A 27210-nucleotide genomic window follows, 5' to 3' on the forward strand; every position below is an offset into this window, starting at 1 on the left:
TAACGGCTAAATTCTGTTACTAATCCCAGAATTTGGTGTAGTGTAATGATGAAGACCATGCTGGAAGTAATGAAAACCATGCCGAAAAATGGTACCGGCGTGCTCGATAAATAACTTATAATGCCGGCATTGTAAGTTGGGAGTACCCATTTTTTGGCATTGATTTTGTCGGCATTTTGTAAGTTGGGAGTACTCATTTTTTAACCAAATTCCTATTAGCTCAAAAAATTACTATACTCTCATCCAAATGAAGTGACTATGATCATACTAATCATTTATCAAACAATCTAATAAGTTCACTAATTTTAATTTAACACTAAATCTAGTTAGTAAATGATAAATTAGGAATTAGTGAAATTACATGATAAGGGGTGACTTTGATTTTCTATTTAAATCCCATTTTTGTCTATTTTTCATATCCCTCCGGGCGTTCATAAAGAACCACTGTTATTTTACTTTAAAGGCCATGTCTTTGTGAAATTTTTAGTCATTAGCTGAATAACTATACTATACACTCATGGACTATATATGTTTTAGCCTCATGACTTCTTCAACATTGACAAATGCTAAAGAACTGCACCAAGTACGTAGTTATAGTTTGACCAAGAAATTGCCCCCGACAAAAAAGGTTATAAAATTCAGATTAAGCCACCACGAACGAAGTAACTAACCCATCCCACTATATCCGCAGACTTGCATATAAACGTAGAGATAGAAGAAGAAGCATACACAATTCAGAAACTCCCTTGATTCAGTTGTTCGAGCTTAACTTGAAGCAGATAGTTGACTTGCAAAATATACCTACAGAAGATAAGAGATAGAGATGACTAGAGGTACACTAGAAGTTTTGCTCGTCGATGCTTCTAAACTAAAAGACACGGATGTTTTCGGTATGTCATCGATCTCATATAGTGTTTTGTGATGCTTCTAAACTCGAAGATCCTTAAAACTAAATAAGATCTTGAATATGTATAATCTTATTATTGCAGGTAAAATGGACCCTTATGTGATAATTCAATTTGGTAATCAGAAGCGAAAGAGCACCGTTGCCCGTGGTATGTATATTGCAGAAGAATTCGTTGATTTAACTAGTCTTGTACTATGTGAAGTATTAATTAAGTTTGCGAAATTCAACATATGCAGGAGAAGGAAAAGCACCGATGTGGAACGAAAATTTTTCATTTGATGTGGAGTATCCAGATAATATCAGAGATGAGCATCATCAATATAAACTCAATCTCACCATCATGGACAAAGATAGGTTCAGCAGGGATGACTTTGTAGGCGAATCCACGTAAGTGTTTTTTCCTAGTACTTCTAATCTCTCCAAGTCCATTTTTTTTTTACTGACAAACACATTTCGACCATGGATAATTAATATTTTCATATTATCTACGGTATATTTATGGTTACAGGATTTACGTGACGGATGTCTTATCCTTGGGCGCAGAGAATGGAAGATCTGAAATTAGAGCTAGCAAGTACCGTGTTGTTCTACACAATAAAACTTATTCTGGAGAAATTCGAGTCGGCATTTCATTCACCCGAAAGGTATATATGAATCAATTCACATATGGGATATGTATAAGTGTATCTGTTATTTGTTCATTAGAGATAACTGCGGTGTAACTTGCAAATGTGCTTGACGTTATGTTCATGGATAACTGCTTGCTTACTGCAGGATGCGAACGGAAATGATAAAGCAAACTATTTGGGAGGATGGAAGCAATAATAACTAAAATGATCTGATCAAACTTAAGAATAATTAATGAAGGGCCTATTTAGTTTACATGACTTTATAAATTTAATTGCTAACGTAATTCAATTCCTTTGATTGTATCAAATTGTTTGCCAAATTTGTTAACCTCATTTTACAATGAATGAAAAGTGTGGCTGGATTTATTTACTTTTCTTTTGATGGGATGGCTGGGTTTGTTAATTTTAGTTGAAGTAAATGTTTAGAAGTACTACCTGCTGCTAGTACATTGCAATGCCTCGGATTAGCCCTAGTTCAAAAGTTCAAACTTTGCCTGGCCGGGAAATTTTTTGCTCGCGTCTGCCAATTTCTATCTAGCCGTAACAAAACCTGTCATTGAGCTAAACCTGGCTAAATGGACTCATCAAAATCCGACCCCAATTCTTAAAAAAGGAAACCGACCCAGTTTGGAAAGTGCAATAATCTCTTTTTGGAACGCGTCTGGCTGGCCAGTCTACTATTTATGTTGACGCGCCCATGAATCCAAAATTCCACGCTCAAAAGCATAGAGGAAGAAGAAGATATCGCCGGTATACCAACCGGACTGGTGATCGATGATGCATATCCCTAACGAAATCGTTAAGGAAATCCTCCAAGGCTTACCCGTAAAATCAATACTAAAATTCAGGTGTGTACGGAAATCATGGAATAAGTACATGAAGCGTGATGATTTTGTTAAGAAGCAACTGATTCATAGTACCGAGAAGAAAAACTCTAAACTAGTTTTTACAAGTAACTCTGTAAACTCCATCTTTTCTATAGATTATGATCAATCGTGTAGGTACACGAAACAGGTTCGCCACGTGTCAGACATAAAGAAAAGAAATAGGGATAGAAAATCTCACTAAAAGATCCCATTCAGAGACTTGTCAATTCAAATGTCAGAATTATCTCGTCGTCGATCGCCCTTGCGAAGTACAAAGAGAGTGCGTGCGGAAGCGAGTAGACTCGCACCGAGTTGAAGTATCCAACAAGATATCAAGGACGAAGTCGTTAGGGACGAAGTTAGATTACTTGGCTGAAAAGACAAGCCACGAGATACATAAATTATGGAGCAAGAAAGAGACAGGTGTCCCGACAAATCCATGTGAAGATAGCGAAAGAAGGGGAAAAACTTTATGGAAAATGGTCTGGGAGAAGTATAAGGCACCTCCGGGAGAACGTAGCGAAGTAAAATGAGTTGTACATCATTAGGGTTGGTTGACCTATAAATAGAGGTCCTTGGGAAATGAAAGTGGGATCGGATTTTCGGAGAGTGGGAGAGCTTAGCTTAGAGAGAGATATTAGGGTTTCCTTGTATTCAAGAACTTTTATCTTTGTTACTTTGAATGATTCATCAACAAAAATTCATGTGTTTATATTACTTAGTTATGTCTTAGATCTTGGTTACTATCACTTTGGGTGTACTATTGGATTTCCAGTAGTTACATTTTGGCGTCCAGAAACAGGGAACTTAGATTGGGGATTCATCCTCATCTAAGGAGTGGAGAGAAGCTGAAGTTGTAGGAGAGAGAGATCTTAGTGAGACGTCCCTTTTAAGACTAGGGTTTGAAGGATAACTGATATTGAAACTAGGATAAGTTGACGACTAGAACACCCGATCGAGCAACACACATGATAGCGACGAGGAGAAGCAAACAATTGGAGGCCAAAAGAGGAGGAAGAATGGAAAGAGGAGGAACATCGACGACAGGAGAAAGACAGGGCGTGAACCAACGGCGGACTGAGGAGGCCAACGAAGATAACTTTAGAGAGGGATCTGTGCACACTTCCGACACGGAAACCATCGCAGGAGAAGAGATGACTCGTGAGGAAATGAAGGAGAATATTGGTGAAGAAGACATGACATTTGAACAACTAAGGTAGACACTTCGCATTGAGAGGGAGCGATACAAGGATCTAGCAGAGAAACATGCCCGATTGATGAGACAAAACGCCAGGTTGGTGTTTCAGAATCGCCAGCTGAACGAGGAAGTGGCAGCCGAAGCCACGGATTCATAGATGGACACGATATCATCAGGAGAAAAGGAGTTACGACGAGGAAGATATACCCGCGAGGATGACGGAGGAGAGCGAAGAATAAGGAGACGAAGAGAAAGCAGTGAATAAAGAGAGTTGAGACGAGCATTGGAAATATCAAGCTGGGAAGATCAAAGGCGGAGGTACGAAGAATGAGGAGGCACGAGGAAAATGAGAGAACAAGAGAAGATGAAAGACAACGCGAATTCAATTGGAAGGATGAGGAAGAAAGGAGACATGGTGAAGGAAGGCTAGCTCAGTGTGATGAGAGGAGACCGTTGGGAGAGAAACGGAGGGAACCTGAACCAGGAAGTCTTGGATGAGTTGCGAGATATGAGAACACTGATAAACAATTTGCGAAGAGGAAGCCGAGTGTAGCTGGCGGAGGCAATAGAAGAGGCCGATAAATCTCCATTTACCTATGAGATAATGTACGCGAACATCCCAGAGAAATGCGTGCTACCAACGCTACCAAGCATATTCAGCGGATCTGAAAGTGCTGTGCAGCACTTGAAGCAGTACACCCTTTCGTTGATGCAATGGGAACGAAATGATACGGTACTTTGTCGATACTTTCCCACGAGCTCGGCCGTGGAAGCGTTTGTCTGGTTTGATTGGCTCCCAGAAAGATCGATTTCGTAACTCAAAGACTTACAGAAGATATTCCTGACCACTTATATAACTAACAACATGTTGAGGCCAGGGATTGAGACTTTATTCAATTTGAGAAGGAGACCCACATAAAGCCTGCGAAAATTGGTGACGAGGTGGAGAACGGTATGCAGCGAGCTTGCAGGGAGAGTGGACAAGAAAATTTTCATCTTAGCTTTCGTGAACGCTTTAATCCCAACTGACCTGCTGTACACTCAAATATTCATTATTCGAAACTCTTTGACGATGAATGAATTGAGAGAGTACCAAGAGGAGTACATAGCCTTCGAAGAAAAGCAGAGGCAAGTTAGCGAAGTGGCACCGATTCCAGCGAAAGAAGGAAATTCAAGGCTATTACCAAGGACAATGCATGTCGTGGAGAATGATTCGAAACATGAAAAGGGAGAGCCTTCAACTCCAGTCCCAACGAAGCTTGTAGCTGTATAAAATGGAGATCAAGAATATATTGATCAACAAAGGTACGAGGAGACAAGACGAAGTAATTACAAGCCACGAAGTTACAATACAGGGTATCAACAAAGGAATAATCAAGGACCTAGATTTGGAGAGCGGAGACCAAATGCACCAGATTTCGAGGATTTGAAGCGCCCTAGGCTTAACACGACTATGAAAAAGGTATGGGAGGCAATTGTGTTAACAGAGGAGATCCAACCACCACCCAATTTGGGAAAAGAGCCACCCCCAGGGACCAAGAGCCATGAGTTCTGCAGATATCATCGTTTTCATGGGCACCACACAAAGGACTGTCGAAACATTCGACGAATTATACTTCGTATGATAGAGCAGGGAAAACTCGCACATTTTCTGGAAGGCTATGTTCCACCACCACCACAACTTCGTGACAATCAGCAGATATACCGAATTGAAATAGATCGGGGAGCACAAAAGCCAAACTATAATACGATAATACATGCAGCGAAGAGCATACAAAATTTCCATGACAACATACTCAAAAGGGTACATAAGAGGGACTTCGAAGGAAATGAAATATTCAGCGTTACAACAAGAGAACCATTAGAGGAATGGCAGAAAATAGAAATAACATTCTCAGCAAAGGACGCACCTGAAGGAGGAAATTCTCACACTGATAGACACATTTTTATGACCAAATTGTTCTCAATTTTCGGTATTGTTGGTACTCGATTTTCTACTTATTATAGTGTTTTATGTGTTTGTAGGTATTTTTGGAAAATAAACATTTTTGGAAAATTCGGCTCGAAAAGTTGGTATAGGCACCCGGAGAACACATGTTATTCGGACTCTCAGTTTTGGATAAAGGGCACCTAACTGATAAGGGGCACCCCAGGGAACCAACTGCTAATCGCACCCCATTACTGGTTAAGGGGGCTCCATCTTCTTCCTTGATTTGAAAAGAAAAAATTGGCGGGAAATTTGGCTTCAACGGTAAAGGATTTATTATCTTTAAGATAAGAATATCTTCTTGCCTTACAAACATGAAGTTTTGAAGAAAAAGGAAGTTATCTTGTATTAAACAAGAAAGATATCCTTAGAAGATTTTATCTTGGATTTTATTCTGCGAATTAAAGAAGATATGAGTTTAATAAAAAAATATATAGAATAAAGAGAAGGAAAAATTCTGAAGATATTTTTAATTAAAAAGAAGAAGATTTTGGAGTTATGGAAGAATATATTTGAGTGATGAGTATTTGTGTGTATAAATAGAGAGCTAGAGAGCACATTTGGGGAGAGTTTTTGGGAGAGAAAAGAAAATCACTGTTTTGTCATTGTTTCTCCCATTTCATCTTTGTAAACACCCTTTGAGCAATAAAAATGAATTTTGAGCGTGTTTCCATGATGATGAGCTAATTCTCGCGCAACCAAGGCAATGGATGAAGCTATCTATGCATGAATGATCGGTTTCAATTTTATTTTATCTAACTTACAATTTATAATTCATTCAATCACCGCTTTTGCGGAGTTCTAAATGTTTACATAATTTTCTTAATTACTTGTGATTCAATTTTATAGATTATACTTTGTTTAATTGATTGATAGTCTATTCTTCGGGAATACAATTAATATTTTGGAATATGTTTGATTATGTGTGAATTAAGAAATAAAGGACTTAAAGGATAGTTAGAGTTTTGAAACATATTTGGTATCGTTCATTCATGTGTAGTATTGGAATCTAGTGTCTTGGTTACTTTTAATATCTTGAAATCAATTTTGTAATAAGTTTTTTATTTTTAAGTTTTATAAGTCTAAAATCTTTTGCTTTCACAAGTCTCAACGAACTTTTTACTACAACATCATTGAAAAATATCATCACACACAAACCCCTTGGTTGTAACCCTGAATTTTGGGAAGCACTTAAAGTGGGAAGAAGATCAAGCTGAAAAGAAAAAAATCTGGGCAATTGACAGAATCTTGGTAGATACGGGGAGCTCGATCGATATACTCATTTATCATACCTTTAGAACCATGGGGTACAAGGACTCGGATCTCGTGCCATCAACGTACAACATATATGGGTTTAATGGAGTTGCATCTAAGCCGAAAGGAGAACTAGTTGTAAATTTTTTTGCTGGCGAGCTGGAAACGAAAGTCACAGTCTTCGTGATATACATAGAATCACCTTACAATGCTCTCATAGGGAGACCATGGATACATGGGATAAAAGGGATTTCATCTACATACCATCAAGCAATACGATTTCCCATGCCAAGTGCGATTGGCGAGATAAGAGGAGACCTCCTGGACGTGCAAGATTTCATTAAGAAGGATGTCCATAACTATGAGGAGAAACAAAGAAAGAAAAATCGAGCAAAGGAAGAAGGCGTGCGAGGAAAGAAGAGCGGGGCAACTGATGATATTAACAATCAGGACATGTGAAGAGTTGGACGCAACACAGAGGGACTTAAGCGAGGAGGTAAAAATGATGAGTGATGGTGAGAAGGAACGCGAGATGACTCTATAAAAGGGAGGTCAAGATGAGGTAAAGAAAAGTGGAAAGGCAAAGAAAGGAAAAACGGCTGAAGGAAGCGAGGCATCGAAAGGTGAGAAAGAAACCCCTACCATTAAAGAAAAACGAAATCCACGAGGAGGAGAAAAGATCAACACTTCTAAGCGCAAAAAGGCGTTGAAACAAGAGGCTGATGAAAGCGTTGAAGTGCATGATTCTATAGGCAAAGTAGAAAAGGCTTACGAAGGAGAAGAAATGGAGCGATTGAAGGAGGAACTCTACCAAGAAAGACGAAAGAAGAAAAACTTAGTAAAGCAACGCATAAGGTTGGAAAGACAAAATGAGAAGCTTATAATTAAGAACAATCATTTAAAAAGGAAGCAGGAGAGGAGTAGTGCACAAAGAGGAGTACTACCGGCGAGATAACAAGGGGCGAGGGGAACAGAACAAACGAAAAGACTTAAAGAGAGCCATAGAGAATAACATGAGGGAATTCAGAGAAAGAAAGTATCTAATGCAGCAATCGATGATGGCCGACAGGAGAGGAAACAGTACCCAAATAATAGAAAATACAACCGGGCTGCAACCCAAACTAATAAACAAATGTGCAAGAAGCGAACCATGCAAACCAGAAATAACAGCACTGTTCTCGTTAAGGAAAAGAGAAAATGAAAATCTGCGAAGTCTAGTGGCAAGATGGGACGCGATCTGCAGAGACCTAAAAGGAAGGATTTCAGAGGAACATTTAGTGCGCTCATTCATCTATGCGTTGTCAACTAGGCAGCCATTATTCACGACGTTGTTTAAGATTAGAAACGAAGTAAAGATGAAGGAATTGAAAAGATATCAGTATGAGCACATTCGCATGGAAGAAGTACATTGATAACCGAGGAAGAGTGGTAAAAACCAGATGAATGTACTTAATTCAATCTATCAATTGATAATGTATCAAATTTCAAATGGATAGCAATGAAATTTTCATGAATTTTGATAAATCGTATCATGAGTATGGATTTCTCATTCACAAGAGCAAAGTAAGACCTCACATTAAGAGGAAAATAAGATTCATGAAATAAGCAGTTTCTAGGGAAACTTAAAACCTTCGCCTAGGAAGGCTGAGAATCCACGGCATGCACCCTAGTTCGCATGAAAGTGCAAGAGGCAAGTCCTAACGCATGTCGTGAACAACTCTCAGAGAGATAAGCTATGGGAAATGATAAGACCTATCCGCTGAGGGTCCCTTTTTATGATGGACTTCAGTAAGGGGTGCAAAAATATGACCAAGGCGCCGACGTATTCGGTTGAGCTGCGGGTGCCTGAGACGTTTGGAGATTTTCCGGCCATGTCCGTATGGCAAGTCTTGGCTACCCCAAAGAAACCTCACTTAGGGTGTGGCTTCATAACCCAAATCCATATCGGCGAAGGTGATAAGAAGCCACGGAAACAACTGAATGTCGTAATAACTAGATGGGAGGAGACCAACATGCATGTTAGGGTTAACCTCCTTGAATGGGTAATCAGGGGGAATATAAAGGGATGGCACCCTCCAGATTAGGGAGTTTTGTGACCAAAAAAGACGTCAATGTCATGGGACTAACATTCATGGGAATGGCTAGGCCTGTCGCATTGTCGCGAGATGGGTACAAAGCAAATGTTAAGACGAGGTTGATGGATTATTAACTGAAAGAGTAATAAGTGCCCGAGACTTCGTCGAATTAAAATCCTTCAAAAAGGATGAGGCAAAATAATACCTTAATTAGGAGGCCTGCTAAGACCTTGTATAAAGTAACATATAACAATCAGAAAGTGAATAAGAACTAAAGGCGGCGAGATAATTCTTGAAAGGTAAAGGAAATAAGGTAGAAAAGGTAAGGCTGTCAGAGGAAAATAATATTTTTACATTTTATGTTCTTCTTTGACATTATCCTCGCGGGGCTTAGCGTTTCTCCCCGACGAGAAAGGAAAGAGGCAAAGACAAGAGGCAAAGGCAAGCAAACAACGTAAGAAAGCTGAAAACGAAGACCGCATGAGGAACGCAGGCGAAACATAAGATAAGAAAAGATAAGATGCTTCATGAACCCAAAGGAAGGGAAGCATTTAGAAAGGTTAAGGTAAAGCTGGGAGGTATCAATTATCTCTGCACCATACCTCAGAAACACACAAAAGAATAAGAGGCAAGTATATACTTTAAATTTCATTATTATTTTGAGTGTTTCCTCGGTAAGTATATACTTGGCTAAATAGAAATATTATAATATTGAATAAATATATACTTAGAAAAATAGAAAATAACACAAAATTCAATCAAAGTACTACCCAAAGAAATTAAAATGTTTTCCCCCAAGCTTGGGAGCTCCCAGAAAGAACAATTGTTTCTAAAGAAGTCAGACATAAAACCAAAATGATTGAAAAAAATTAAAGCTACTGATGAGGGAGGGCGTCATCAGTAATGGTTGTCTCAGGAATTTCGTCACGCGCCCCACTAAGACGAACACCAGTACTAGCAGAGGCGCCCTTTGACTCTTCCTCCACGACCTTCGTGTCACCAACCTTATGCTCCTCGAAATATTCAGTGAGCCTATCTTCGTCACCAGAGATGACATTATCATCCTTTAGTTGTTCGTCATCAGAGAACACCTCCAAAGGAAAAGTAGGATGAGGAATGCCTTGCTCGTCATAGAAGTTTCCATAAAGAGAGACCGGATAGCTCTGAGTATTCTTGCGAGCAAATTTCGCCACCTTCGCAGAAGACTCAAGCATTTCGTCCATATCCTCATTCAAACCATTGACCTCATTTTGAAGGCGAAGAATCTCTGTGCGTGACTCATCCCTTTCACGAGAAAGGCGGGGGACTTGGCTCTTATGACGCTCTTCGGACTCTGCAAAACCAAAAAAACTTCATCACAAACTAGAAGTTTGACGTAATCAATGATATTTTACATTGCACCTAAAGCTACCTTCCATCTGCAAGATAGTGGTACTCAAGGTTTCTTGAATATCTGTATACAAATTATCCAGCTTGGAGATCGCTAGATCCGATTCTTAAGGCCGGACACCTAACTCATGATATGCATTGTCCCAGCCTTTACCATGACCAGAATTCGAGGTATCTTTGTCGGATTGAATGACAAGAGCACCCTTGTTTTTGCGAGGTTCGGTGTACTTGGCTTGAGAGGAAGATTTGATGGACTTAGGGCGAGATGAGTTATCTAGCTGAGCCTGAAGGAGTTCCGCTTTCCTTTTCCAGCAGTCAACCTCTTTGTTTAAACTGGATACTTTATCATGAGACTTGCGAAGATCATCCACAACCTTACTTTTATTGTTGATCACGCGCTCGTAATCTTCTTCCAGTCTCTTGTAGGCAAATAACGACGAGAAGTAGAGACTCCTCGAAGTAAGGAGGGAATTGTTGACTCGTTGAAGTTCCAGCTGGAGGCGCTCATTGTCATCATGAAGATGGTGATTCAGCTCCTCATTACGAGAACAGTCGATGGACAGACGATCAACTTGCGAAAAAAGAGTTTCGACCTTCTCATTTAAAATTGTGTTCTCAGAGACATATCAGTCATTCTGGGTCACCAGGTTCACATTCTCGGCACGAATATCTTGTAACGAGGCGGATGCTTCGGAGGCAATCATTTGGCATTGCATGTACCGAGCTTGACGAAATACAAAATAAGAAAATAACAGAAATAAAAGCAAATGCAAGAACTAATCTGCGAAGGGAAGGAACTTACTCAGGAGCTTATCTATTTTTTGACTTTGCTTGATGGAATGCTCTTTTTCCTCTTTAAGCTCTTTTGTCAAATTCTTGATTTGAGCTTCGTCCTTCTTGGCCTTTTCAGGGATCAATCTAATCTCTACGAGACTGGCTATATGACGGTTGACCTTCTGTAAGTCAAAGAACTAAAAGTTAGAAGTAAGCCTCAGAGCGAGAGGAAGGTCGAACTGAGGAGATACAAAGGATTCACCTGGCACATTAAGGCAGAATTTTGCTGGAGAGACAAGTTCATAGAGGCGTTCAGCATCACAGAAGAATCTTGGGAAGGAAAATCGCCAGAGCTAAAAAGGTTACCAAGGATTCTAAGGCACGGGACCTCAGAGCTGGATCTTCGCAAGATTTGTCATAAACCTCCTGAAGAAACTTCATATCAGGATCATAAATAAGGTTAGACATCGCCGACGAAGCCGCTTTCTTCTTCGTCTCGCTGGCAGAAGGATCCTCAGTGGGCTTCTTGGAGCACTCAACCTTGGGAAGAACAGGAGGATCAAATACTTTGGAAGATGCGCTCGTACGAGACTGAGAAGATTGAGGGTTGGGAGGATTAGAGAGGCTTGTAAGTACGACAGATTTCGGAACTGCGGTCAAAGCAGATAGATCCAGGACCTTTCGTTGCCTCTTATGCTCTCCTGAAGGAGGAGCACTAGTCTGCGAAATAACAAGATTAGCAGAAAGATGGCTAAGAGTTTGAAACAAGCGAGGTAGTAATGGTGACGAAATAGAGTACCTTGGAAGAAGGAGGAAGCGGAGTAGGGTGGTCACGCCTTTTTCACTCCTTTGTCGACCCCGAGATGGGCTGCTTAACAAGAGGAATATCGTCCTACAAGGAGAAAATGATTAGAATTTAAGGATATCACGAGAAGAAAATTATAGGCGAGATGGACACCTGTTTGGGAGTTGAGGACTTGGTAGTTACAACCATTTCCTTGCCCGTACTGAGAAAGCCAGCGGCAGGCATTACGAACTGAAAGAAAGGAGAAAAATGAGAACGAATCAAATCCCGAAACAAGGTGGATCGTAAGTAAGGAAGTCATACCTCGGCTGGCACATACCACCGAAGTCTCCAAGGATCACAATCAGCGAGATATCAATGATTAGGAAGAGGGCATTGGCGAGGAACCCCTTTCTCGTCAAAACCCTAAACAAAAGGGCCACCGACCACCAGAGGAAACGTCGCCCAATCATCATCATTAGAAAGGCAAAGTTGGGAATCCACATCTAACAAGAGAGCTTTGATCGGAGCCACGACAGTCTTTCGAGCAAGCTCAATGCACCACTCCTGGTGCTCTCTCATACTTGTGAACTTCGCCGAATAGTTGTCCACTAAGGAAACCACGTTGAAATCGCGAGAATCGAATTCTTCAGCCGCGGATGGAACTTGCGACACACCATTACCAGAACGAATTTTAAACTCGTTGGAGATGCGAATTGCGTTACCAGAGAGTTGAAAATCCCCGCGCTGTAGCTTTCCCAGGATCTCGAGGAACATGAGGTTGGAAGGATCATAAAGTGGGAAAGCTAATCCAGCCCTCAAATGACCAATCGTGACTATCATCTTGTCAGCCGTCCAAGTATCCGACTGAATCCACCTATAGTTAAGTTTCATATCCTGAGTAGCAATAACAGGAGACTCACAGAAGAGTCAACAACAGGAGTTAGGGTTAAACCCATCTTTTAAAAATCTACCTGAAAATCCTCAAAGGATTTAAGAGAGGTAGTTGCAGAGACATTCTTGGAAGCCATGATAATGAGAGAAGAATATAGGGATAAGAAGCAGAGCGACAATGGAAAATGAAAGAAAAAACACAAATCCAGATAAACGCAGAAAGAAAGAATGGGAAAGGAAACCCCATACCTAACTCAAAGTTGGATATACATAGCACGGGAAAGATGACTGGCTTAATGGGTTGACGACACGTTCGAGGTATAAAAACCGGCAATAAACGGTTACCAATGAACTATAACAAATTAGCAACATCCAAGATTTCCTGATCCTTCAATTTCTAGAAAATTAAAAATCCGAAGCTCCAGCAGTTGAGATCACATCCTTCACTAGACTTTGTTTACTTTTAGAAATCTTAAAAAGACTTGGGAACAAAGTATTAAGATTTGAATCACCTACCCAAACATCTTCCCAGAAAAGAATAGAATTACCACTTCTCACAGTAAGGATTGTGCCTTCTTTCAGAAAATCTCTAATTTTAAGAATCCTAACCAAAGACTGTGACACAATGATCTAGTAATTTTATTTGGAAATAAAGCATCAAACTCACCTCCAAACTTTTGGTTAATAATCCTTCTCCGGAGAGCATGTTTTTCAAACCCATACCTCTAAATCCATTTAGCATGTAAAGCCTTATTAACAACCTGCAACTTCTTGATGCCTACTCCTCCTCTGCATTTAAGTAGATTAATTTTAGTCCAAGAAACCCAACTTATTTTCTTCACAGCATTAAAATATCCCCATAGAAATCCTCTCATTATCTTTTCCAGTTCCTTAGACACTGGGAAAGGCATTTGAAACATGGATAAGTAATAAATTGGTAATCTGGCAAGCACACTTTGGATCATTATGATTCTCTGCCCTTTAAATAAATAAGTCTTCTTCCAAGCTGCTAATTTTTATTGAACTTTAAGAAGAATCTCAGACCAAACCAACTTACTTTTAGACTTACTACCAATTGGAATACCAAGATAATTCTTGGGAAGAGTAGAACTTGAACAACCAAATAAATCAGCACACACATCTCAATTATGTAGTTGTCCAAGTCCAAAAATATTACTCTTCCTATAGTTCACTTTTAACCCAAAAATTAACTCAAAATATTTTAAAATATGCTTCATATTTTGAATCTGCACTTCAGCATCTTTGAAAAAAACTATAAGGTCATCAGCAAATTGTAAATGACTGATTATAGTTCCATGTTGAGAGACCTTGAAACCAGTAATCAAATCATCAGATGCTGCTTTCCTGAACATGAGAGATAATACTTCAGCTACCAAAATGAAAAGAAAAGGGGATATTGGATCACCCCGTCTGATCACTTTTTGACTTCTGAATAAATCAGTAGCTTCTCCCTTCAACAAAACTGCAAATATTGGAGTTTTAATGCATCATCTGATCCAGCTCCTCCATTTAGTACCAAATCTAAATCTAGATAAAGTAATATCAATGCAGTTCCAATTCAAATTATCAAAAGCTTTCTCAAAATCAACTTTACAAATCAAACCAGTTTCCTGTATTATCAATTTTGAATCAATGAGTTATGAAGCTATTAAGATCCCATCCTGAATTTGCCTTCCATATACAAAAGCTCCTTGGAATTCAGAAATTGTAGAAGGAAAAACCATCTTCATTCTCTCATCCAAGATTTTAGAAATGATCTTATAAACACTGCCTATTAAGCTTATAGGTATAAATTTGTGAAGAGTCACTGCTCCATTACATTTTGGAATTAATGTAATATTTGTACAGTTAATCCTCCAATCCAGCTTACTTGAAGACTCAAATTCCTTCACCACCTTCATCAACTCATTTTTGATTATATCCCAAGCACACTTATAGAATTCCATAGTAAAACCATCTGGTCCAGGACTTTTATTAGAACCAAAGTGATCTACCACCTTCTTAACCTCTTCTTCTGAGAAATGAGATTCCAAATGTATACTATCGGCTACGAAAATCTTAGAAACCACCAAATTGTCAAAACCTGGTCTTATCTTGTGCTTTTCAGTGAATAAAGAAGAATAGAATGACTTTGTTTCATCAACAATTTGTTTCTTGTCAAAACATAAAACACCATCAATTTTAAGGAAGTTGATGCTATTGAGTTTATACTTAAAATTTTCTATCTGATGTAGGTAAGCTGAGTTTTTTCACCATCCTTAGCCCACTTTTCTTTGGCTTTTTGAGCAGCTCTTCTAGCTACATTTAAGGATAATGAAGCATGTTGAAGTTTTTCTTGCTCCCTTTATACAATTTCAGCATCAGATAAAGACGCCACATCTTATAAGTTATCCAACACATCAATTATAAGCTCAAGATTATCAATTTGGGACTGGAGATTACCAAAAGTTTGTTTTTCCCAAATGTTTATAAAAAAATTTAGACCCTGCTATTTTTTGGAAAAAATAAAACTAGGAGTCCCAGAAAAAGATAAGTTATCCCACCATACTCTCAAGTTAATAAGAAAGTCAGGATGATGCAGGATAAAATTATCTAATCTAAAGGGGGATTTCCTTTGATCTCCAAAATTGCTGTAAAGCATAATTGGAGCATGATCAGATACAGGTCTTCCAAGTCTAACTTGCATAGGAGAAAGACAATGATTGATGAAATCTGGACAAAGAAGAAACCTATCTAACCTTATCATAAGAGGAGGATGTTGAGCATTAGTCCATGTAAATATTCCACCATCCATAGGAATGTCAATCAAAGAAAACTTACGCACAAAAGCTTTGAAAGAATTTCTGTTTGATACTCCACCACCTGAAAAATTTCTCTCATCAGGGCTTAAGAGTGCATTAAAATCACCTCAATGATCCAAGGATCATCAAAAATTAATCTTATGTCTCTTAGTTCTTGCTAATACTGCCTGTAATAACCAACATCTGAAGCTCCATAAACTGAGGTAAAAATACAAGTAAAATCATCCAGGACATTCCTAAATTTAATTGAAATAGAAAATGCCCCAATTAATTGGTCCTCCATAACCAGAATACCTTCCTTCCACATGACAATAAGACCACTAGATGCACCTTCTGAAGCAAGATAAGCATAATTACATCTATTACTTACCCATAAAGACCTGATTAGGTTATCATCAACCAATTTTGTTTTAGTTTCCTGTATTGTGCAAATTGTGGGATTATATTTTGCAATTGCTGCTTTAATTGCCACCATTTTTGAGTCATGACCCAACCCCCCATATGTTCCAACTTATGATTTTGTGTTCCATTAAGAAACCAAATACTCCCTAGAAGCAATAGGATTAAAACCCTCATCCAATTCTAAATTCTCCATAAGCTTATCACTATTAAGCACTTCAATTTTACCCGCATCATCCTCGCCAAAAGAATCTTCAATGATATCTAATTGCCCTAAGCCATCATCATCTTCCACCAGAAGAATTTCCATATCTATCATCTTTTTAGAAGATCCTTGAATAAGCTCTTCACAAATCTTATTAGCCATCGGATGATTAGTAGAGATACCCATGTGATGTATTTTCAAAGTTGTTGTAGTAATAAATAGAGTTCGTTCAAGACTTGTGAAGGTTGTGCTTTTAGATTTAAATTTTAAAACTAAAGAAAATAAAGCAAATTAAAACTGATTATATTAGAGAGACCGGGGTTCAGGATTTCACCATTCACCAAAATTTATGTAATTTAATGTTAATTTTTATCATGCAATTCTAGACAATATAACTCTAATCAAAAGAAATTGTGATTCTAATCATTGCCTAAATTATATTTTCAAAACATCAATTGTTAATCGCAAGAATGAAGTATCAAAAGCCCTAAACTAAGCATACTTAATCAAGAGAAAACACAACTAATTAATAAAAATCATTACTCAATTCTCATTCGATGCAAATAATCATAAAATAATTGCATAAATAAATTCAAATAAAGTTTACCACATAACTTTTGGAAGAATGGCTTCCTCCATCGCCCCGGAAGATTGGGTTTATCTCATCATGTTGGAAACACACTCAAAATATGTATTCATGGCTCAAAAAGTGTTTACAAGAAGAGAAAATAGTGAAACAGGAAATCTACAACAACACATGCGCGTTGCAGACGACTGTTTCAACTCTCAACTGTTATGATGAAGATAACCGTTACAAATATGAAGATAAATGTTGCAAAAGAGGATGAACAAACTGTTACAATGAAGATAAATGTTGCAAACCAGTTGAAACTGTGACAAGCATTTGAAGAAACCGTTACGACGGATGAGAAACCGTCCTTGTTTCCCTGTTCTTCACGAGAAGCAGCAACAGAGTTCTGAAAACTCTTGATTCACGCTTCCTGAGCTCTCCTCTCGACCCCAAACTCTCCCCTCCTCTTCTATGTGATCCTAGGAACCTATTTATACATCATTGCGACATTGAATCTCCCAAAATCTCTTTATTTAATCCGATTATTTCTTTTATTCTCGAAAATATATTGTTTCCAAAAATCGTTTTCCTTCGCGTCTGTAGCTGTATTTCTTTCCTTTTATACCTTCTTCACGCTCCAGAATATCGATCAACTCTTCCAAGCACGTGCAGTGCACGTTTAAATTCCTCACACCTCGTGCAAGCTCATGTTTTTCCTCCAACTCCCTGTTTGGATTAAACCAAGTTATCCAGCCAAATTTGATCGAAACAAACACCTATACTAGCTCTGTTAGGACATATCACAACTACCCATGAAGTTTCAGCGATTGAATCACACAAAAACTTCTCCAAACATTCGATCGAAATTCTTCCAGTGAAGTGAAATGTTTTCCCGCCAAAATTGGTTTTGAATTTGAGAAGAAGATGTCCTCCCCCTAATCATGTACGGGTTTCCCTTTAGCACTTGCCTTATGGGGGTGCAAATAGTAATTTTTGGGCGTAAATAGTAATTTTTCTGGGGTTTCTCCGGCACATTTTTGGGGTGCTTCCGGTGCATTTCTGGGGTGCCTTTAGTACTTTATCCTGGGGTGTAAAACACCACTTTTCGAGCCAATTTTGCTGCAAGAGCTTATTTCTCTATAAATACCTACAAAGACATAAAATAACAAAATAAATACAAAATCGAGCATTAACAATACATATAATTGAGACATATTAGACACATAAATGCGTCTATCACCAAGTAGGTATTAAACTCCATTTGTTTCTCCAATGTATTTAAAACGATATTCTCTGAGTTGTTATTGTTTAGAGAGTTACTTTCAGAGACAACATTGTTTTGAATGTCAGTATCCAAAGATTGATACAAATTTGAATTTTCTAAGTGCTCCTTCAATGGTAGAGTGAACATGCCGCTAAGATTTGAAGAATTCAAATTTGAAAATGATGGAGATTCAATCAACGATTCAGTAGAATTCGGATCATGGGCTGGAGTTCCACCCTTATCCGATGTAGAGCCGCTATCATGGTCTAAACCCGCACCATTAGATACCACTCTACCCGTCTGGCCCATATCCAGATCTGAATTCTTCTTCAGGTCATGGGAAGGAGTTCCACCCTTTCGTGTAGAGCCGATACCCTTATTTGGTACCATTATCCCTGTTTGGCCCATATGACGACCCGAACCCGTTTTATTTCTCCTAACGGTTACCCATGGAATACACACCTCATTTTCAGAACTATTTGCATTATTCTCAGTAGACTTACCCTTATCAGAATGGTTATCCCCTAGATGCAAATTGGTAACTCTCCTCCAAACCTTATTTAGCCTTTTTAGCGCCTAATTTGACGTATAAGAAGAGTTTGAATTTGAAAAATTCGCCAACTTACTTTTTAGGATGAGAATTCGGACATGCAGATAATAAAAGATTCTCAGCATGAAAATTCGCATCCTGAATAGAGTGTTCATCAAGATCTTGATCATTGATTTGCACAATCACTGATTTAAGCTTAGGCTAATGATCAGGATCAAGCATCTGAGTATCATATATCCATTCAATGCTTAAACAGTATTGTTTGAAAATAACCACTACTGGAATATCCTCCAAGTTTGTCTTCACCTTTATCAAGCATCTGTTAAGCTTCGAAAAAATTTTAGAAGAATCATAGACTGATAAGAAACTACCCCAGGAAGAGCAAATATAACTAAAAGAACTATGGTTCCAAAGATGAAAAGGAAAACCTCTAACTCCCAACCAATATTCATTAACTGAGAGACTCTTTCTACTGATGCAATAATCTTCAAACCTACACTATCTAACCAATAATTTTATTTTACCTGGTAAAACATATTGATTTTCCTTGAAAAGATCATAAGATGATTCTGAGTCTGCATAAAAGAAACCCAGCTTTCCATGAACACTTCGGATATTTAGCTTATTCTTCCATTGTAATTTCTTTTGTGAATCCGCTTCAATTTTATTCCATCCTGCATAAGATGAATAAATTTCCACTGCAAGAGCCAAACGCTAAACTTCCAGTTCCTTATAGGGCGAAAGATTAGGATTGTTTTTTTATCAATAATGCTCAGGTCTTGATTAGAAATTGCAGTCTTCATACTATTAGAGCACAAAGAAGGATTTAATGACTCTACGAATCTTTTCGAAATATGACCATTTCTACCATACGGAATACAGATGAAACTTCTTGGAGAAGATGATGGAGAGATTTCATCCACTCTTAGAAAACTACTGCAAGAGTTCTGTAACCAATGAACCTGAATCACAGTCTCATTGAATCTCTTCGACCATATTTTTCCCACTCCAAATTCTCCATCTATTGCCATCATCAAAATCGCAGAAAGCCAAGGTAACACGAGTCTTGGTAGAATAATATTATTTGAAATTTGTTTGAACTTTTCTGTACATCTCAACCCAGAAACAGTCCAAAAGAAAGAAAACGATTTTGAACTAAAATTTAATGGAGGTATTTGAGTAACCTTCACGATAGAAAAACCCTAAAATCTTAATGACGACGAAGAACTCTGTTACTCAATAAATCCCGGCCTCAAGGAGAAGGATCATAGATCCGTTCTTGGACTGCGGAGAATTTCAGAATAGCACACTTCTAAACTGAAACAATAAAAGAGGATTGAATCGAGAAGAAGGCCGAGTTCTTGGAAAGAATCGCCATTGGAAATGCTCCACAATTATCGGAGAGGAGAGAGAAAAAAAGATAATACTAACCTGTATGCTTTTCTATATCGATTTACAAGGAAACTACCGATAGTAAACTTGATTAATAATGTGGTGTTGGAGTAAATTCATATTTGACAAGTAGCTAGGAGGGAGTAAAGTGATGTTTGATAAGGATGATAGCCAGGAGGTTTGGTATTTCCATTGGTGATCCTTTTGTGCATAGCAAAGAAACCTTTATTAATTGCTCCACTCAAGCCAAAATTCCCCACAAAGTGCCTCCAAAGTACGAAACTAGTTGGAACTAAATTTTAAAATTTTAAACTTAAACAGTGATATCCACTTTGTTTGTCTCAGATTTTCAATACGACCGTCATCTGAATCAAGACGACGGACAGTAAAGTGATCCTTATATAATATAATATCATGACGACGGTGCATTATTCATTCTGACATGAGGGTGGTGGCGGCTTGAATTAGGATTCGGTCCTGCCAATCTTTAGCTGCCTTCTGGAAGTAAAGAAACGAATGAAAGATAAGTAGATAACCATACCTCTCTGATAGCAACATACTTGTACTTTAAAGTAGACACTTTATATAAACCATCCTTGTGAGACGATACCTTGGCCTGAATAAACCAACTAGACTTTGATAGTTTGATCAATAAGCGACCTAACTTCTACTATTATACAATTCATTTTTTTTTAATTAACAATTTGCAGTACACGTTAGATTTTCGCGTGTGTTGAATTATTTTACTTTAAAGGCCATGCCTTTGTGAAAATTTTAGTCATAGGCAGATCTTAGCTGAATAACTATACACTCATTGACTATGTTTTAGGCTCATGACTTCTTCAACACTAACAAATGCTAAAGAAATGCACCAAGTATGTAGTTATAGTTTGACCAAATAATTAAAAAAAGGTTATGAAATTCAAATTAAGAAGCCACCAAGAAGGAAGTTACGAATCATCTCACTACTTCAGCAGACTCGCATATATAAACGCAATGACAGAAGAAGAAGAAGAAGAAGCATGCACAACTCAATTACTAAAACTCCTTACATTCATTTGTTTTAAGCTTAACTCTTGAAAATATACAGTTAACTTGCAAAATATTTGCTTAGAAAAGAAGAGAGATGACCAAAGGCACACTAGAAGTTTTGCTCGTGGATGCTTCTAAACTCAAAGACACCGATTTTTTCGGTATGTCATCGTATCTTATGTTAATTAGATTACTAAAAAGAATAGCGTTCTAATTGCATTCCATGTAAGCAGGTTTCTTAAACTCAAGATCTCGATTGAATATGTATAAACTTGTTATTGCAGGTAAAATGGACCCTTATGTAATTATTCAATTCGGTAATCAGAAGCGTCAGAGTACCGTTGCTCGTAGTACGTATATTGAAGAAAAGTCGGTTCATTTAACTAGTTTCGTACTATATGAAGTATCTTAATTAAGTTTGGCGAATTTGGCATACGCAGGACAAGGAAAAGCACCAGTGTGGAATGAAAAATTTACATTTGATGTGGAGTATCCAGATAATATGAGAGATGAACATCATCAGTATAAACTCAATCTCACCATCATGGACAGAGATAGGTTCAGCAGGGATGACTTTGTCGGCGAATCCACGTGAGTGTTTTTTTCCAAGTCCATATTTTTAATGACGAAACATTTTGACTACGGATCATTAACATTTTCATAATCTCTATAATGGTTACAGGATTTACGTGACGGATGTGTTATCCTTAGGCGTAGAGAATGGAAGATCTGAAATTAGAGCTAGCAAGTATCGTGTTGTTCTCCACAACAAAACCTATTATGGAGAAATTCGTGTCAGCATTTCATTCACCCGGAAGGTATAATATCAATTCATATATACGTATATGTGCATCTTTCTTTAATTTGTTTCGTTATAGATAACCGCGGTGTAACGTACAACGGTGTTTGGCGTTATATTCATGGATGACTGCTTGTTTCCTGCAGGATACCAAAGGAAATGATAAAGCAAACTATTTGGGAGGATAGAAGCAATAATAACTAAAATGATTTGATTGAACTTAAGAATAGTTGGTGAAAAAAGCCACAGTACTTAGTTTATTTGACTTTGTGATTTTGTAAATTTTAATTACTAATGTGATTTAGTTGATTGTATAAAATTGTTTGTCAAACTTGTGAACCTGATTTTAGGATAAATATAAAAAGTGCCATTGGTTTTGTTAACTTAACCATAAATGTTTTCAAGTATTGCAATGCCTCGGATTAGCCCTAATTTTTGCATAAATTCATTTGCGTCACGAATGCCGCGGGCTATTCTGAATGCATCGCAACTTCCATCTTTCCTGAGTGTGATTATCAAGTTTGATTTGATAAGGTTAACAGCCAAAGCATGAATAAGGTTACAGACCACGCGAATAAAAAGCCCCAGGCTATGGAAATGTCTCAACGTCTTGGAGATACAATTACAAATTCTAGTTTGGAATTTCGATTTCTAAGCATGAGAATACTTGGCCTTAGCACTAGGGGATTTTTTTTTCATTTGTTTTTCTTTTTTGCTCGCCTGCTCGACCATTTTGATCTAAAAGCAGCAAAACCAACACTACAAAATAGAAGGCCTCTTGGGACGGCTAAAAAGCGTCCCAAGAAGCCCTAAAACTGTCCCAAGAAACATTTGTGACGGTTTTGTATCCGTCCCCTATTCTACCGTCACTAATACTTTTTTGTCGCACTTTCTTTTAGGGACGGCCTAAAAATAGCCTTAAATTAATTATCCCGTGACCTATAAGGACGGTCAGACCATGAACGTCCCAAATAACCATTTCTAGGGACGGTTTTGAAAAAATGGCCGTCCCTAGAAGTCACCTCTTTTGTAGTGCAACCAGTGTCATTTTTCTTCCTGGCTATAGGGACCCATGAAAATTCGACCCAGTTTGGTAAGTGGAATAATCTAATAGAATGTGCTCAGGGTGGCCCGCCCACTATTTAAGTTAAACGCGCCCTTAAGTCCAACACTCTACGATTTATTTAGGTCATAAAAAGAGCCGGTATAACTGACGGACTGAAGATCGGTGATGTATATCCCAAACGAAATCGTTTAAGGAAATCCTCGTACGGTTACCGGTAAAATCAATACTGAAATTCAGGTGTGTGTGCAAATCATGGTACAAGTACTTGAAGCGTGGTGATTTTGTTAAGAAGCAACTTATTCATACTCTTGTAAATAACAACTCTAAACTGCTTTTTACATGTCCGGTTATGTACGTTATCTTTTCTATAGACTATGATCAATCTTCATCACTATTCTCATCTAATGAGAAGGTTGTTGAGGTGGTTGATTCGGCATTCAAAGGTAGACGGGTCCAAATATTAGGTTCTTGTAATGGTTTGTTTTTCATTAAAGTTTGTCAGGGTACGGTCACAGCTTTATGGAATCCGGCAACAAAAGAATACAAAGCAATTGGGACGTCAAATATAAAACCAGTCGGATTTAGAAACCGGTATCATTCCCCTAGAATCCATGGCTGGGTATTAAGGTACGGTTTTGGATACGATTACAAGCTGGTATCAATTGTTAGTCCTTGTAATGAAGATATTGCGGTTGCTGAAGTCGAGGTTTACACGTTGGGTTCCATTTCATGGAAGAGACTTGAATACATATCTTACAAAGTTAAAAATGGACCGCCGGGTGTGTTCGTTAATGGGGCTTTACATTGGTTGGCTAATCCTTTCCCAGCTAGATCAGAGAATGCGCAGGTTTTACTTGCTTTTAATGTGGCAGAAGAGACATTCAGTGAAGTACCACAGCTTGAAATCTTTGATGACAACAAGAAGTTTGAACATAAACGTGTCGCCATCGTGGAAGGGTATTTGTCAATGCTTTGCAGCCATTCCAATCTTGGTTTTGAGGTGTGGGTAATGAGTGATTATGGAGTTAGAGACTCTTGGACCACACGCTACACCATATCAAGATTCAAAATCGATGTTATTCTGTCCTTTCGGTATATAAGACGTATACAATCATTGAAAAATGGGGAGATGTTATTAGAGATTGAGTTGGATGAGGCGAATAAGTATGCAAAGTATTCAGCTTTAGTTTTTTATGACCCAAAACATGAAAAATCCAGGCTCGTGGACATTGATTTCGAAAAATACAATAGAAACTGGAACAACTCTAGTAATCTTAGAACAAGGTTTTATACAGAAACTTCCGTGGAGAGCTTAGTTTCACTTCTACTTATGTCGGTGGTGGACAAGAAGAATCAGATTTATATGAAGCATTAGAATGGGAAGACTAGTGGAATTGGCTCCTTGACCTTATGAATCTCTAGAAAGTTTCTCATGCAATCCACCCAAACTATGTGACACTTCCTTCATGGTTGGCCTTCTCTTTCCATTCAATTTCAAGCATCTTTTGGCTAGTTCTGCCACAACCAAAACATCATCTTTGTCTCCTTCCTTGAGAACTCTAGAATCCAATATCTCAAATAAACGATTTTCTTTCATCGATTTCACGAGATACAATGCCAAGCTCTTCTCCTCTTCCTGTCTGAATACAGAAACTGCCTTTTCTCCTGTTAAGAGCTCCACAAGAACTATGCCAAAGCTATAAACATCACTCTTATCTGTAAATTGGCTCGAGTGGAAGTATTCTGGATCAAAGATTCCAAGTAACCGAAAGTTCCTTGCACTACTGTGGTTAAATGGGTTTTATCTACGGGTATTGATCTTGAAAGTCCAAAATCAGCAACCTTAGCCTTGTATTTCTCATCCAAGAGAATGTTGGCGGATTTAATATCTCTGTGAAAGATGGGCATATATGCGTCTGAGTGCAGATATGCAAGTGCTACTGCTATCTCAGATGCGATCCTTACGCGAACCTTCCAGGAAAGTAATGATTCACCTTCGTCTTGCTCTACATGGAGATGGTATGAGAGGGTTCCGTTAGAAACAAACTCATAGACCAGCAAGGGAACCTCGGTTTCTAAACAACAACCTAACAGTTTTACTATATGCCTGTGATTGATTTGCGAGAGAATAACAACTTCATTGATGAAATGATCGACTTGGGTTTCATCCACTAGTTTAGATTTCTTAATGGCTACTATTTCACCACCCGGAAGCATGCCTTTATAAACGGTACCCTGGCCGCCTTTGCCAATGATTCTACTTGGGTTGAAATTATCTGTCATGTTCCTTAATTCTTCAATTACAAAGATTCTGGCTGCCTTTTCAACTCTCCCATTATTTGAAGTGATCTTTTGCTTTAACAACAACCCACCATTTCTCTTAAAATGCTTCTGCTTCAGTTTCATTTGCTTTCTCTTTTGAAATCCTCTGTATAACCAATAGCCAATTATCCAAGCAGAAGTATTATGACTATGCTTACCCCAATACCTGTAGATCAGTTTGAAGGATGGGTTACACATATTCAGTAAACGCGCATTACATTAGAAATTGTATTTAAACGGAAAATCATCATCATATACTCTATATTACCTGATGATTCAATCACAACAATGCGAAGTCTTCGTTTGTTTTCTTGATCAGCTGGAAGTCTTTGTTCGTCAGGTGTACAATAGTTTATCAGCTCGTTAATTTCTAATTTTTAATCTGGTGGACGACTACAGTTATAGCTTCCCATCGTGTTGCTGCATATAACATCGTTTCCACACTTGTGTGGTCCTTTACATTCATCAATATCCGTGTAAAAATCACATTCGACCCACCAATTAAAATGGAGATGCAACTACCCCGTCAGGTATTTATCACTCATGCACAAGGAAAAAAGTAGACATTTTGTATTGGATCATATAGCTATAGGCACCGTTGGGACATCAGAGATGACAATAACTTAGACTGGCGAGTTGTTTGTTTTTTCCGGACTCGATTGACTCTTCTGGATTTGACTCATCTGATCTAATTTATCACATCTGAATCCGATTCTTTACATCTGGCTCAAAAACTGTAAAATAATAGTGTTCTAGATTTATTTTATTTTATTGTGTTCCAGTCAGATATGTGCCTAAGGAGTCAAGTACGGATACCTGACTCAAATGATTCTGAGTCAGATGTAGGAGTTGAGTCAGACCTCGAGTCAGTATCAGAAAAACAAGCGATCTGGCATCTCAAATCTACTGAGCCAATTTCTCCGAACTTGTCCAAACCGAGTCAGGTTCAGATCGCGAGTCGAGATTGCATTTCTAATTGGGTCACTTGTATAGGGTGAATTGTTAAAATTATAAACTTGATTTTAGAAGTATCTAGAATTATCTAGGCCCAACTAGTTTATTGTAGATTAGTCCACAATACTCTAGCCCATCTAGAGGCTTCATGGCTATAAGGGCCCAAGCTTACTAGAATATTCATGAATGTACAAAAGGTTCTAAACTATCTAGAAATATCTAGCACATGTTGTAGTTAGTTGGGATAGATATTTCTCTAGGGAGTTATAGAGAATTCTTAGGTTGGCTATAAATAGGGAGGTAGTGCAACCAAGTGAAGGTGTAATTGAGTGAAAAACAAAGTTAGTGGTAAGGTGAGAATTAAAGGGAGTGTGTGTAAGAAGTAAGGTCTTGTACCACCAAACAAATTTTTGAGAGCAATAAAATTTCATTTCTCTTAAACCACAGTTGAGTGTCTGTGAGCCCATTCTCAAATCATTTTCAATACCCATTTAGCCCATTAACTCCAAAATCATTTCCAACAAAGTGGTATTAGAGCCATAGATCCTAATGGCTAGTGAAATGTTTCCGTTTCATGTACCTAAACTCACCAAAGATAACTATGAAAATTGGAGTATCCAAATGAAGGCGTTATTAGGCTCGCAAGATGCATGGGAGATTGTAGAGAAAGGTTATGTTGAACCGGATGATGAAGCGGCGCTTCCGCAAAATGAAAAAGATGCGCTGCGCATTTCAAGAAAGAGAGACAAGAAGGCTCTCTACCTCATCTATCAAGGAATGGATGAGTCGTCATTCGAGAAGATATCAAGAGCCGCTAATGCAAAGAAAGCGTGGGAGATTTTGCAAAATTCATTCAAAGGCGTGGACAAAGTAAAGAAGGTGCGGTTGCAAACTCTAAGAGGTGAGTTCGAATCTCTCTCCATGAAAGAGTCTGAATTAATATCGGATTATTTTTCAAGAGTTTTAGTTGTTGTTAATCAACTAAGAAGAAATGGCGAGGTCATGGGTGATAGTCGTGTGATTGAAAAAATACTACGGTCACTTGTTCCTAAATTCGACTATATCGTCGTTGCAATC

At 38.2% G+C, this 27210-nt stretch overlaps 3 protein-coding genes and 1 pseudogene across 3 annotated transcripts; 3 read left to right on the forward strand and 1 right to left on the reverse strand.

Annotated features, from left to right (window-relative positions):
• Positions 1-751: 751 nt before the first annotated feature.
• LOC113326048 (elicitor-responsive protein 1-like) lies at positions 752-1772 on the forward strand. The gene is made up of 5 exons (XM_026573856.1): positions 752-890; positions 990-1055; positions 1144-1294; positions 1416-1551; positions 1682-1772. The coding sequence occupies exons 1-5, from the start codon at positions 824-826 to the stop codon at positions 1730-1732; spliced, it is 471 nt and encodes a 156-aa protein (XP_026429641.1). The 5' UTR covers positions 752-823; the 3' UTR covers positions 1733-1772.
• A 19203-nt stretch (positions 1773-20975) lies between these two features.
• Positions 20976-22165, forward strand: LOC113326057 (elicitor-responsive protein 1-like). Its single transcript, XM_026573867.1, has 5 exons — positions 20976-21153; positions 21277-21342; positions 21433-21583; positions 21675-21810; positions 21938-22165. The coding sequence occupies exons 1-5, from the start codon at positions 21087-21089 to the stop codon at positions 21977-21979; spliced, it is 462 nt and encodes a 153-aa protein (XP_026429652.1). The 5' UTR covers positions 20976-21086; the 3' UTR covers positions 21980-22165.
• A 1041-nt stretch (positions 22166-23206) lies between these two features.
• On the forward strand, positions 23207-24232 carry LOC113349285 (F-box protein CPR1-like). Its single transcript, XM_026593260.1, has one exon. It carries the CDS (start codon positions 23207-23209, stop codon positions 24230-24232), a length of 1026 nt encoding a protein of 341 aa, XP_026449045.1.
• A 33-nt stretch (positions 24233-24265) lies between these two features.
• LOC113349350 lies at positions 24266-26624 on the reverse strand (annotated as a pseudogene).
• Between the last annotated feature and the right edge of the window lie 586 nt (positions 26625-27210).

The sequence above is a fragment of the Papaver somniferum genome, chromosome 1, assembly GCF_003573695.1.
Source record: "Papaver somniferum cultivar HN1 chromosome 1, ASM357369v1, whole genome shotgun sequence".
In the NCBI taxonomy this organism is placed as follows: domain Eukaryota; kingdom Viridiplantae; phylum Streptophyta; class Magnoliopsida; order Ranunculales; family Papaveraceae; genus Papaver; species Papaver somniferum.

Excerpts from the sequence above, each read along its gene's own strand:
- LOC113326048 (XM_026573856.1), top strand. The coding sequence starts at position 824 with ATGACTAGAGGTACACTAGAAGTTTTGCTCGTCGATGCTTCTAAACTA. Across the intron at positions 1,295-1,415 it reads GACTTTGTAGGCGAATCCAC|GATTTACGTGACGGATGTCT; the intron begins GTAAGTGTTTTT and ends TTATGGTTACAG. Across the intron at positions 1,552-1,681 it reads GCATTTCATTCACCCGAAAG|GATGCGAACGGAAATGATAA; the intron begins GTATATATGAAT and ends TGCTTACTGCAG.
- LOC113326057 (XM_026573867.1), top strand. The coding sequence starts at position 21,087 with ATGACCAAAGGCACACTAGAAGTTTTGCTCGTGGATGCTTCTAAACTC. Across the intron at positions 21,154-21,276 it reads CAAAGACACCGATTTTTTCG|GTAAAATGGACCCTTATGTA; the intron begins GTATGTCATCGT and ends TTGTTATTGCAG. Across the intron at positions 21,811-21,937 it reads GCATTTCATTCACCCGGAAG|GATACCAAAGGAAATGATAA; the intron begins GTATAATATCAA and ends TGTTTCCTGCAG.
- LOC113349285 (XM_026593260.1), top strand. The coding sequence starts at position 23,207 with ATGTACGTTATCTTTTCTATAGACTATGATCAATCTTCATCACTATTC.